The sequence below is a fragment of the Epargyreus clarus genome, unplaced genomic scaffold, assembly GCF_041222505.1.
Source record: "Epargyreus clarus isolate Ecla_fem2 unplaced genomic scaffold, WU_Ecla_fem_2.2 ptg000011l, whole genome shotgun sequence".
Classification (NCBI taxonomy): Eukaryota; Metazoa; Arthropoda; class Insecta; order Lepidoptera; family Hesperiidae; genus Epargyreus; species Epargyreus clarus.
The window spans coordinates 9,103,167-9,115,222 of record NW_027332219.1 but is presented as its reverse complement, the minus strand read 5'-3'; the positions used below and the strand labels follow the sequence as shown (position 1 = coordinate 9,115,222).

Below are 12,056 nucleotides of genomic sequence, written 5' to 3'. Positions count from 1 at the left end.
GGTCGGTCGAAACCGGAAATCGTAATTTGAAACTTTGTTAGACGTTTGGGAAATTTATGGTTTGGCCCAGTGAGTGTGGCGTCGGATTTATTGCGCTTATAGGGTTAAGTGAAGATGGCGCAGGAATTTGGGAATTTAAGCTTAAATTGTCTAATTGTTATTTTATTGTTGATGGCCTAGTAGTTGAAAAGCGGCTGTCCGAAGATCAACTCCCAGGCACTCATCTGATTTTTCAAAATTATGTGAGTATTATAAATTAATTATCACTTGCTTTATGGGTGAAGGAGGAGACCGTAAAAAAGATAAACATACCCGAGAAATCTTAAAACAAAGTTTTCAAAGGTATGTGAAGTCTACCAATTCGCACTTGGCCAGCGCGGTGGATTATGGCCTATCCTTCTCAATCTGGAGGAGACCAGTGCCCGGCAGTGAGAAGCAATGGGTTGTTGATGATGATATTTTATGAGTCAAATTAATTACATTAAATTTCGGAGTAGTTTGGATAAGTCGTGTGAATTAAGGTTGCTCACTTTGCGGTCCATGGTTCGAATCCTAGACGCGCACCTCCAACTTTACATTTTATGTGCATTTTAAAAATTAATTACCACATATTTTGAAAGGTGACACGTGCCTAGCAATGGGAAATTAATGAGATAACGGTGACCAATAGCACAGATTAATAAATAGTTACTACGTACCAATAGCTAAAATTCTACTTCAAATTCTAAAAAAAAAATACAAATTTCACAAGTTTCCAAAACTCAACGATCCACAAGAATTATCCTATGCTACGTCATAGGAATAAATACAAAATGCCATAAACATTAAAACAAAAATAAAAAAAAAATGGCGACAATTTTTGCAATATATCAAAATGCAAATATAAACGACCTTAAATTGAATTACATAATATCATCCAGTAAGGATATTTAAATTACACCGGTCACACATAATTGAATTTCAAAGATATTTTACATCACATTACACAGACAGGGTTGCGGAAGGAACTTGCGTGTCTTATTACAAGCTATATGCGAATAAAGATCTCCTTACTTTATCTATTAGTACGCTTAAAGGAACGCGACTAATTTAGCTCGCTAAGTAAAAGAGGCGTTCGAATTTTGAATTTTGTTTAGGTTTAGGTTGGGTTAGGTTGCTTTCTGTATGTCCCTATAGTACCGGGGCCAGAATAGGGCTACGGTATCCCTTGCCTGTCGTAAGAGGCGACTAAAAGGGGCTTCCGGGGTTGCGGGCGGCAAGAGTGGGAGCTCAAACCGTCCAGCAAGCGACCCCGGGAAGGACAGCGGTTTGTGTGGTCGCATATCGCTGTAATCACCAGAACATGTGTCAGGACCGTAAATTGCTCCCCCCAGGGCAGAGCCCGATAGAAAAGGGCATCGCGTTAGGAGGACTCCGGTTGTGTTCCGTCGGAGATCCCGGAGCTCTCCACCAAACGCTGAGGACGGCCACCGGGAGGGTTTTAGTGCGGTAAAAATCCCAAATAACCCGGCGTTACTCCCATGGCGTCGGGTACCTTTTGAAGGTTTCCCCCTCGTCAACAAAAAAAAAACGGTTGCTTTCTGTAAAAAAAAGGATGCTTTCTGTATCCATCGCTGATCTAAAACGGAAGTACCATTGCGTTATAAACGGTGACTTTTGAGCGACTGTTCCCAGCGACATTTGAGGAGATGAAACAGCGTCACAATTAGCTATCTGTTTGTGATTATATTATTATTGAATGATTGCAAAAAGTCGCTCTATGAAATCACTAATTATGCTATATGGGTGTCCTGTCGGTCAGTGAAATAGTTAAAAGAAAAGTAACACCTCTTTTAGATATAATTATGTATCCGTCTCATGGAGCGTAACAGCGCTTAAGATTGATTGTAGACACATGTCTATTGGGGACAGTGGCCTTACCAACGTCACGTACTATGTGGTACATTGCATGGTATATTCCGCGCCAAACTGCTAGTCAGCTCTGAATAAAGAAATAACCGCGTCGCCATAGTAAATTTTATGACTACACCTGCTCGCAACAACTTCGGAGCGGACTAGTGATTTGGCGCGTGTTATACTTTGACACAAAACTTACTGAAAAATAAATTTCGGAACATATATTTTTAAACGAGATTACTTGATCGCTTCCCGCTGTTGTTACAACAACTGCTCTAACCACGATTTTCATTTGCAAATTAAATAAACAGGGGTCAAGAGGCCTGGATTGGACCCTTGATTCGGACCCCAAGGATTACAGATTACAGCCCTGATATTGTTAAGCCTTTCCAGATTACAGCCGTAATACGATTCGAATTTATTTCCTTGTCAAGTAGATAAGGAAGGATTTTTTAATTATGTTTTGTTGATTAATTCTTATCCCGTAATGCGATAAAGCGTTTTAATTAAATTATTTAAAATCCTTTCTTTTTTTAAATACGAGTTGTCTTTTATGTAAGCTTTTATTTGATTTACATAGTTTGTACCAACACGCACTTGGCCAGCGCGGTGGACTATGGCCTAATCCATTCTGAGAGGAGACCCGTGCCCAGCAGTGGGACAGTTGATAATGATGTACATTTAAATGTGAGGTTCAAAACTTACAACTGAAGTTTAAACCAGCTAACCACAACCGATTGAGTTAAAATTTTACATACACGTTTGGTTTAGATAACAATGCATAATTAGTTAGTAACGTTATGATCTTAATATATTAATACTAGTTTTTGCCCGCGGCTTCGCCCGCGTTTAAAAAAACATAATATGACATACTAACATACATAAAACTGAAAATTCATATCTTCATTGGAATGACAGTGGCGCTATTTGGCGAAAATTGGTCGTACCAACTCTGAAACCTTCGTGGGCTCATAGACAACAACTTTGCTAAAGATCATCACTTGATCAAATGCATAGTTTACGATTCAATCCTTACTAATATCGATTTTTTGGTTCAAAAGATCGATTCTCCTATTAATCGATCTTAGATCGCTATCCCGAGTTCCCGTGGGATTTCCAGGATAAAAACTATCCTATGTCCTTTCTCGGGTCTCAAACTATCTTAGTACAAAATTTCATTGAAATCGGTTCAGTGGTTTAGGCGTGAAGAAGAGACAACCAGACAGACAGACAGACAGAGTTACTTTCGGATTTATAATATTAGTTAGGATTAATATTTTTTGTCTTAATAAACCAATAGGAGTTAACTACACCTATTATTAGAAATTATTTACCACTTAAGTTATTGCTTTGTCAGTAAAAACCATCATTAGAAAACGGTGTTCAACAGAGTTCTTCAGAAAAACCTGAGGATCTTACTTTCAAATTTTCACCACTTACGTCTTAAGTTTCATAACAGATGGCGTTGTAATCAGTTATGATTGGAATACGAAATTACAAGGTTTTTTAAATCAACTAGCGAACGAAATGGATATTATCACGTTTCAAAAGATACCATATTTTTAGAAGTCACCAGACTGTTAACAGATTAGACGATATTTTAATGAGACACAATCAAAAGATCTTACGAGTCGTCTCAAGTATCGTATTGTGAATAAATCTCCGTTAAGTTAGAAAAGTTAGCAGGTAGCTAAGGAAATTGTACTTAATACAATATTTTGTAGTTATTGGATCACATAAGAACCTAAGAAAATATATAATATTCATCTTTTTTACTAATATTATCGCGGAATTGAGACATAAAAAAAAAATGAATTATTAAAATCGGTTCACTAACGGCGGAGTAATTCGTGTACATACATAAAATAATTATAGTTCAAAAAACTAAAAAACACGCTTTTATGATAAAATCAACTAAAAAGTAGAAAATAATTTTCTAAGAATCAATTAAGGAACAGTAAATAGTATAATTGTGGAAAAAGTGTGGGGTGCTTTTCGAACCTGATAAATGGAGCACATACTAACATACCAACATACATACGTCTGAAGCTAATAAAAGCGTGTTAAAAAGATACCGGCCGAATTGATAACCACCTCCTTTTTTGAATTCGGTTAAATATGTAAAGTGTACTCACGATACGCGGTTTTTAATTGCTTTTTTTTCGCCGTTACCACGGTCGAAATATCGCCAAAAAAGAAATTAAAAATCGAATATTATAAGCACTCGTTACACATTTAAATATTATTCTTATTTATTGATATCTGCGAAATAAAGAGCGTGACTTTGATTTTTTAACTTAGCGAAGGTGGAAGGTTATTTATGTAGGTTATGCAGGTATTCTATATAACTTATTTGGAGTGGCTGAGTGAGTTGGATGGGTGACCGCTGGTGGCTATTTATGGAGGACACTACATCGGGTTTCATTATTACTTTTGAAAAGTAGTGGTTAAATCTTAATGAATTATTTAAAGCCCTTTGTGGTTCAACTGCGGCAACACCACACCTACTCGTATTTACGTCCAGTAATAGTAATGTTAAACGCTGTATTCAGCTTTGAACGGTGTGGCAACAAAAACAGATTCTAGATTACTTCATTGTTCTTTACTTGTGCCATTCCTACACCTTGTTTTAAAGAAGCGAGCAAACAAAATACAGTGGATACAGTGGAACGGAGGTACCTAACCTCCGTTCCACTGTATCAACAACTGTTGCGAAATATAAGGGAATTGCGAGGTTGGTTTGTTTAGCGAAGAGGTTGTACCAAGAAATGTCTTTTGACGATTGAAAGGTTTAAGTTCTATGTATTTCTTTGGTTTCCATTATAGCCTAGTGTCTCTGACTACTTACTAGGAAACCCCGACTACTAGTTTTAAGGATTTTTCTTAAATAAATGCATTTTTATTTTTACTTATTTTATTTTATTGGCCTAGTCGCTTGAAATTGGTTCTCTATCCGGAGGTCCGAGATTCGAATCCCAGACATCCTATTTTTCAACTTTTAGTCTTATAACTTTAAAAATCGCTTGCTATAATGATAAAGAAATCATGAGTGAGTCCTGGTTACGTTTTTAGAGTTCCGTACCCAAAGGGTAAAAACGGAACCCCATTACTAAGACTCTGCTGTCTGTCCGTCTGTACATCTGTCTGTGTGTTCATGTGTCCGTCTGTTCGTCTGTCCATCTGTCCATCTGTCCATCTGTCACAGGGCTCTATTTCCTGATTCGTGATAGATACACACATATTTTTAATACAGAATATGTATAAAGGTGGCCGCTATAACAACATATACTAAAAATAAAAAAAAGTTGAAAATAATGGGGGTCATACAAGAAACCGCTATTTCTCCACGTTTTTTGCTTTATCTATTGAACCGTAATAGGTAGACAGTTCAAGTTCTCACAATGTATTTACTTCAATGACTGCTATAATAACAAATACTAAAAATAAAAAATATGAAAATGTTGGTGGTACGGAACCCTCCGTGTGCGAGTTCGACTTACACTTGGCCAAATTTTTTTGTAGCTCGCACCCTATAGTTACGCCACAGAATATGTATGTTGTAGCCAAGTAACTTAAGTAGCCGTTCAATTAACCGCCTAGCCTCTTTATTAAACAGTGACGCTCGGGTTTTCGTTGCTTCTCGTAGGACAGCGCTCAACAATAATAGAGTGATGAAACAGATGAAATTTATTTATTGTAAGAATGTAATACACAAAGATTTACAGCAAGAGAAGTTCGTACATTCTACCATTACAATGGTGTGGAATCATGTCAAATTTTAAAATTTAGATAAACATAAAACACTAGCAGAACCCGCGGCTTCGCCCGCGTAATAAAATATGATATGACATACAAATAACTGTAATCGTAAATTCGCACCTTCAACAATTTTAACGATAAAGAAGCATTAATATTTAATTAATAAAAGCTTTTTTTTTCGTCACTGTGTACCTAAATTGGTCAAGCTTTCTTCAGAAACATACACTAAAACTCTAATTAGTGGACTGTAATGAAACTTTCTTTAAAATATAAGTTTCATGTAGGATACCTACAATAATTATTATTATTTACACTATTCCATAGGAACCGTCCATGTTATATGCGGCCTTACATACAGTGGCTCTTTCCAGGGTCGCTGGCTGGGCGGTTAGAGCTACCATACTTGCCGCCCGTAACTCCAGAAGTCCCCCTTTAGTCTCGTACGACAGGCAGTGGGTACTGGAGCCCTGTTCTAGCCCAAAATTTCAAGGTCTATATGTCTACCACATCAGCATCACTAATCCACGCATAACCACAACCATACCCCACGGCAGGACAAAATGTTGGCACGCAGTGTGTCCAAAGAAGTTCCGATGTACCTAATCAGTATACCAAAATGTAGGCCAATTTAAATAAAATTAAGCATTATCATATATGAAATTTGCACCCGTCCACGTTGTCGTGTATTTGTCTGAATAGACGTTATCTGAAATTTTACGTTTCTAACTTCGAACCTAAAAGATTCCCATATACATACATATAACACTTCTTATACCTCCTTAGTAGAATTTCAAAAACATTCCCATGTACATATGCATCAATAAATACTTTATCAGCAAATTTCTGAAAGCTAATATTCAACACCAGCGGTCGGCAACCCGACACCCACGGGTGGTGTGTGGCCCGCGACTTTCCCTTGTGGCCCGCGGGTCTGCGCGTTACTAATAATTGGCCAAGTGCAAGTCAAACCCGCACCTGGAGGGTTCCGTACAACCAAAATTTTCATTTTTTTTTAATTTCTAGTATTTAATATTGCAGCAGCCATTAAAGTACACACATTGTGAAAATTTTAACTGTCTACCTTTAACGGTTCAAAAGTTAGTTGGAAAAATTTCGAATAGCAGTTTGTATTGTATGGGGACCCCTTTTTGTTTTCAACTTTTTTTATTTTTATTATTTGTTGTTATAGCGGCCACAGTTATGCATTCTCTGTAAGAATTTCAAATGTCTATCTATTACAGTTCCAGAGATAGAGCCCTGTGACACACGGACAGGAGGACAGACAGCGAAGTCTTAGTAATAGGGTTCCGTTTTTATCCTTTAGGTACGGAACCTTAAAAAACCGCTGTTCTGCACTTCAGCACGCGCAATACATTCCCATGTTAAAAATATATGTTACGTCGGCCCGTGGAATTTCGCCCTACACTAAACTTCTCTGCTTTTTTCTTCTATGTTCTTTTTTCAGACACGCCAAAGGAAGTAACTTCAATAACGGTTTTTAAAGAAACTTTCTTTACTAATAGTACCCTAATGGGGTTGATTGTTGAGTTGCTAAAAATGCTGAAACAGATGTGTAAACAGAAAGGCATAATGCATACACCCTTTTATAGCCGTCTTAAGGGTTGATCTAAAAAAACAGTGACTCAGATGCTTTATTGAGTCTAATGATAATTTTTCATAGTGGTTGCTACCAAATTAACGGATTTTAAAATGAAGTTCCAACCTCTATTTTACGACCTTAAGGGTTGATTTTCCAAAAATGATGAAATAGGTGTTTAATGATTTTCTATCGAAAACCCAAATACCGATTCTCATACAGTTTACATCAAAACTGGGGAACTTTCATACAAACTTACAACCCTTATTGAACCCATATAAGGGTTGATTTTCCAAAAATGGTAGAATTAAAGTTCCACTATATCTAATCAGTAAAGCAATGACTTACTTTTGTAGTGCTGGCTTTCAAATTGGCAAATTTTAAAATAAGCTGTCAACCCTATTTTACCAACTTAAGGGTTGATTTTCCAAAAACAATGAAATAGGTGTTTAATTATTTTCTATCGAAAACCCAAATACCGTTTTTCATACAGTTTACACAAAACCCGGGGATTTCATACAAACTTACAACCCTTATTTTACCCACATAAGGGTTGATTTTCCAAAAATGGTACAATTAAAGTTCCACTATATCTTACCAGTAGAGCAATGGCTAATTTTCATAGCGCTAGCTTTCAAATTGGCAAATTTTAAAATAAGCTGTCAACCCTTTTACCAACTTAAGGGTTGATTTTCCAAAAATAATGAAATAGGTGTTTAATTATTTTTAATCGAAAACCCAAATACCGATTTTCATAGAGTTTACATCAAAACTGGGGGAATTTCATACAAACTTACAACCCTTATTTAACCCACATAAGGGTTGATTTTCCAAAAACGGTACAATTAAAGTCCCACTATATCTTACCAGTAGAGCAATGGCTAATTTTCATAGTGCTAGCTTTCAAATTGGCAAATTTTAAAATAAGCTGTCAACCCTTATTTTACCAACTTAAGGGTTGATTTTCCAAAAATGGTGAAATAGGTATTTAATTATTTTTAATCGAAAACCCAAATACCGATTTTCATAGAGTTTACATCAAAACTGGGGGAATTCCATACAAACTTACAACCCTTATTTTACCCACATAGGCGTTGATTTTCCAAAAACGGTAGAACTAAAGTTCTATTATATCTAACCAGTAAAGCAATGGCTAATTTTCATAGTGCTGGCTTCCAAAATGGAAAAATTAAAAAAAAGCTGTCAACCCCTTTTTAACCACCTTTAGGGTTGATTTTGGAAAAACCCTTAAATTAGATTTTTATTACTTTAAATCAGAAAGCTAAATACCAATTTTCATCCAGTTTGCTTTAAAACTGACGGACTTTCATACTAACTTCCAACCCCCATTTAACCCCCTTAACGGTGGAATATCAAAAAATCCGTTCTTAGTGCGCATCTACATTATAAAATGAAGCTATGTTTCAAATTTCATGACTGTAGCATCAGCAGTTTATTGAAAACCTTGATTAATACGTTTTGAACGTGAGTATCTTTTCGCTTTTATATATATAGATTTAATTAAAAAACTTAAGTCGTATTAAATTATTACATGTCATTTTTATTCTGTACATTGAATATATTCATTGATGTCATAAAAACAGTGTTGCATAAGCCTTTCAGTAATTTTTCTCTTAAAAATGTTTAAGGTAATTCTTTGCATTTGTCTGGTAATTTGTTATATATGTTTATAGCTATAAGTTAATCATTTTTCTTATATATTTAATAATAATAATAATAACATTTATTCACGAAAACAAGGACTACAGCAATCATTATGACAAAATACAAAATCACATAAAAAACACAAAAAAAAATAAAAATATAAAAAAAAAAATTTCGACTTATAAATATACCTACAATTTTACGGACAATGTTTTGCATACCGTGCTGCAGGCCAAGCTCGCGAAAAGGTTACCGGAACTCAGCGTAAGTCGCGAAAACATGGTTCACGACACTGATTTTCAGTCCGGTCCTGGTATTGAAGTAACTCGGACGGCTGTCTGTGTGTATATTTATTTTCATTCTTGCTTTTTTGATTTCTAGTCGTGATCTTGGCATGAATAATCTAAATTTATTTTTGTCAAGAAGAATATTGGGTTGACGACCTTTCGACCTTATATGAAAATAAAACCATAAAATTTGTGTAAAAATATCGAAAAAATCTTGAATTACTTTGGACTTAAAACTTTGGAGCTCTTGAAAATAATAAAAGTCAGATATTCTATTGAATAGTAAGTTCGAAATTAATTCAATGTTTGTCTTAGAACTAAAGTAAAATATAATTTATGAATAACACTTCGTTCTTATCTGTGATAAATTTCTCGATTTAATTTCGTTTTAACATTTTACTTTTTGTGTTAGAAATATTGTCCAATCGTCTGATTTATTTTAATAGTTTGGAATATAATTCAAATTTTATCACTTCTTAGAAATAATAATATTAATTTATTTTAAACATAAATCCGTATTGAAAGTCGGTTATCTTTTAAACACACCTTGAAGTCACTTAACAATGATTTCTGTTCACCTTTAATAAGTTTTCTTAACTCACAATATCATAGGTCATAGAACAAAATATGGCTTAACAGAAATTCCTTCAGAGCATAATTGACTTAATAACTTCTCATATCAATCTAGTACATTTTGACTATACATTAACATCACTTGTGAATAAATCAATTTTTGAATTTACTTATTCAATACGTCTCGAATGAACAACTTTTCTTGTCGACCAAACACATTGACTTAACATTTACATCTACTATCTACATCTTGACTTAATAAAGTCTCGTATCCGTCGAGCACGTCTTGATTTTACATCTCTTGTTCAGTACATATCGACTTAACCAAACTAATCTTGACTTAATATTAACATATCTCCACAACAAACCTCATCTCAACATCAACATTTCTCATCAACTAGCCACATCTTGACTTAACATCAACATCTCTCATCAACAAGCTATATTAACTTAACATCTCTCTATCCACCTCCTCTCCTCTATCTTATCTCTCACCAACAAACCACATTGACTTAACATTAACATTGATTATTAACAATCCACATCTTGACTTAACATTAACATATCTCATTTTTCTTTTTATATTATTTCAATTATTATAATGTTTTTGTTGTTGAATTACTGTTCATAATGTAAATTATGAATAAAGATTGTCCTCTCATCAACAAACCACGTCTCAACATGAATATCTCTCATCAACAAGCCACATTGACTTAACAAGAACATTTTGTCTCCAGAACACGTCTCAGCGATCGTGGGGTCTACCATCCGTCTCCGTTGCCGCGTCGCAGCGCCCCGGGAGTGTGGCAGCATGCACAGCGTGAAGTGGTACAAGGCTGACAGCAGGGTCTACGTGTACTCTGTGGTCAAGGGCGCGTACCTTGACCGCGGCGAGGGAGATATGATGGACAGGTATGTTATAACAATATAATGATGGCTATTAACTGCAGTTTGGTTGAATAGTGTTATTTTTTAACGAATTCAGAAGAGGCGGTTTGCTATTCCGCTATGTATGTAAGTATGTATGTCAACTTGTATGTCCGCGATTTTTAGACGTGTATATTCGTTTGTTTTGATGAATATAATTATGTCCTATAGGTTTTCCAGTTAATATCATATTTTTTAATAAAACTACTGTTTTTTGAAGCAGCAGATCTGTAATCTAAAGGTTTGATATACTCTCATCACGCTATGAGTCCGGGGTTTAAAATTCTTAAAACTTTTAAGTTTTTGAAGCTTTATGCGTATTAGAAATTAATTATTGCTTTAACGGTGAAGGAAAACATTTTGAGAAAACACGCGTGACTGTCTTGTATTTTTTTATTAATTAATGGGGAATTATCGCCTAAAATATTGTCATTCTTAGGTTTTAACAATTCTGACCTATGCTCAACAGTAAGACAATAATGTGTCAATATTATTATTTTTATACAATAGGAGTAGCAGACCGCATGCAGTCCACCTGATGGTAAATGGCTACTGCCGCCCATGGACATCTTTTATCAACCGTAGAGAAGATTAGATATTTCTACTTGAGGTCAGCCACAGATACGCTGCTACCCCTGAGGACTAAGCTGGAACGTCTCGGAAAAATATGTCTCCTGTCTCCCTTACCGCACCCTTCAAACCAGAACACAGCAGCGCTGCTGTTATAAGGCAGAAATAGGTGTGGCGGTGGTGCCGCCGGAGTCGAGCCACAAAGGGTTCTACCACCTTCTTACCAGCATGGTCAATTATCTAAAAATAAAATATAAAAATTGTCAGCCTTAGGTTTCAAATAAGTCTGACGTATACCTAACAGTAGAACAATAATGTTAATATTATCATAATGACAGTATATTATCAAGTCCTAAAAGTACTTAAACTACTAGAAAATTCAATTCGTAAATTCAAAGCTGTCCGTGATACACGTAATAAGTTCGGAAAAACCGGTGTCCATATTTAATGGACATCGGTACAGAAATAGACTGCATGCGATCTTAGTAAAAATACATACGGTGCGCGTTTCCATTGTCTAATGTTTAGTGACGTGAGTTATATTTAAATTGCCGTTAGTTAAAATATATTTAATTATTAATGCAAGGGTAAATATTTATCGTTTCGTACATAAAAAACTTAAATGATGTTAAGAAAAAAATATTTGATATATTTTATCACTTTGATTGCAAAAGCGTTTTCGGGGTTTAATCAGCAGTCATTAGTACTATTGGATTCCAGTGTGCAGAATATGGTTATGTTGTAAGTTACTCGAAACATTCCAATTTAGTCTTCAGGTTTTT

General features: G+C 35.3%; 1 protein-coding gene across 13 annotated transcripts in view; it reads left to right on the top strand.

The window, feature by feature from the left end:
• nrm (neuromusculin) overlaps nt 1-12,056 on the top strand; it is a 524,966-nt gene that overhangs the window by 290,286 nt on the left and 222,624 nt on the right. For all 13 annotated transcript variants that reach the window (XR_012102726.1, XR_012102724.1, XR_012102727.1 and 10 more), the window contains exon 4: nt 10,515-10,689. Coding sequence is in view for 9 of the 13 variants with exons in the window: in XM_073077935.1 (XP_072934036.1) it covers nt 10,515-10,689 (175 nt within the window). In the remaining 4 variants the exon portion in view is untranslated. The remainder of the gene's footprint in view (nt 1-10,514; nt 10,690-12,056) is intronic.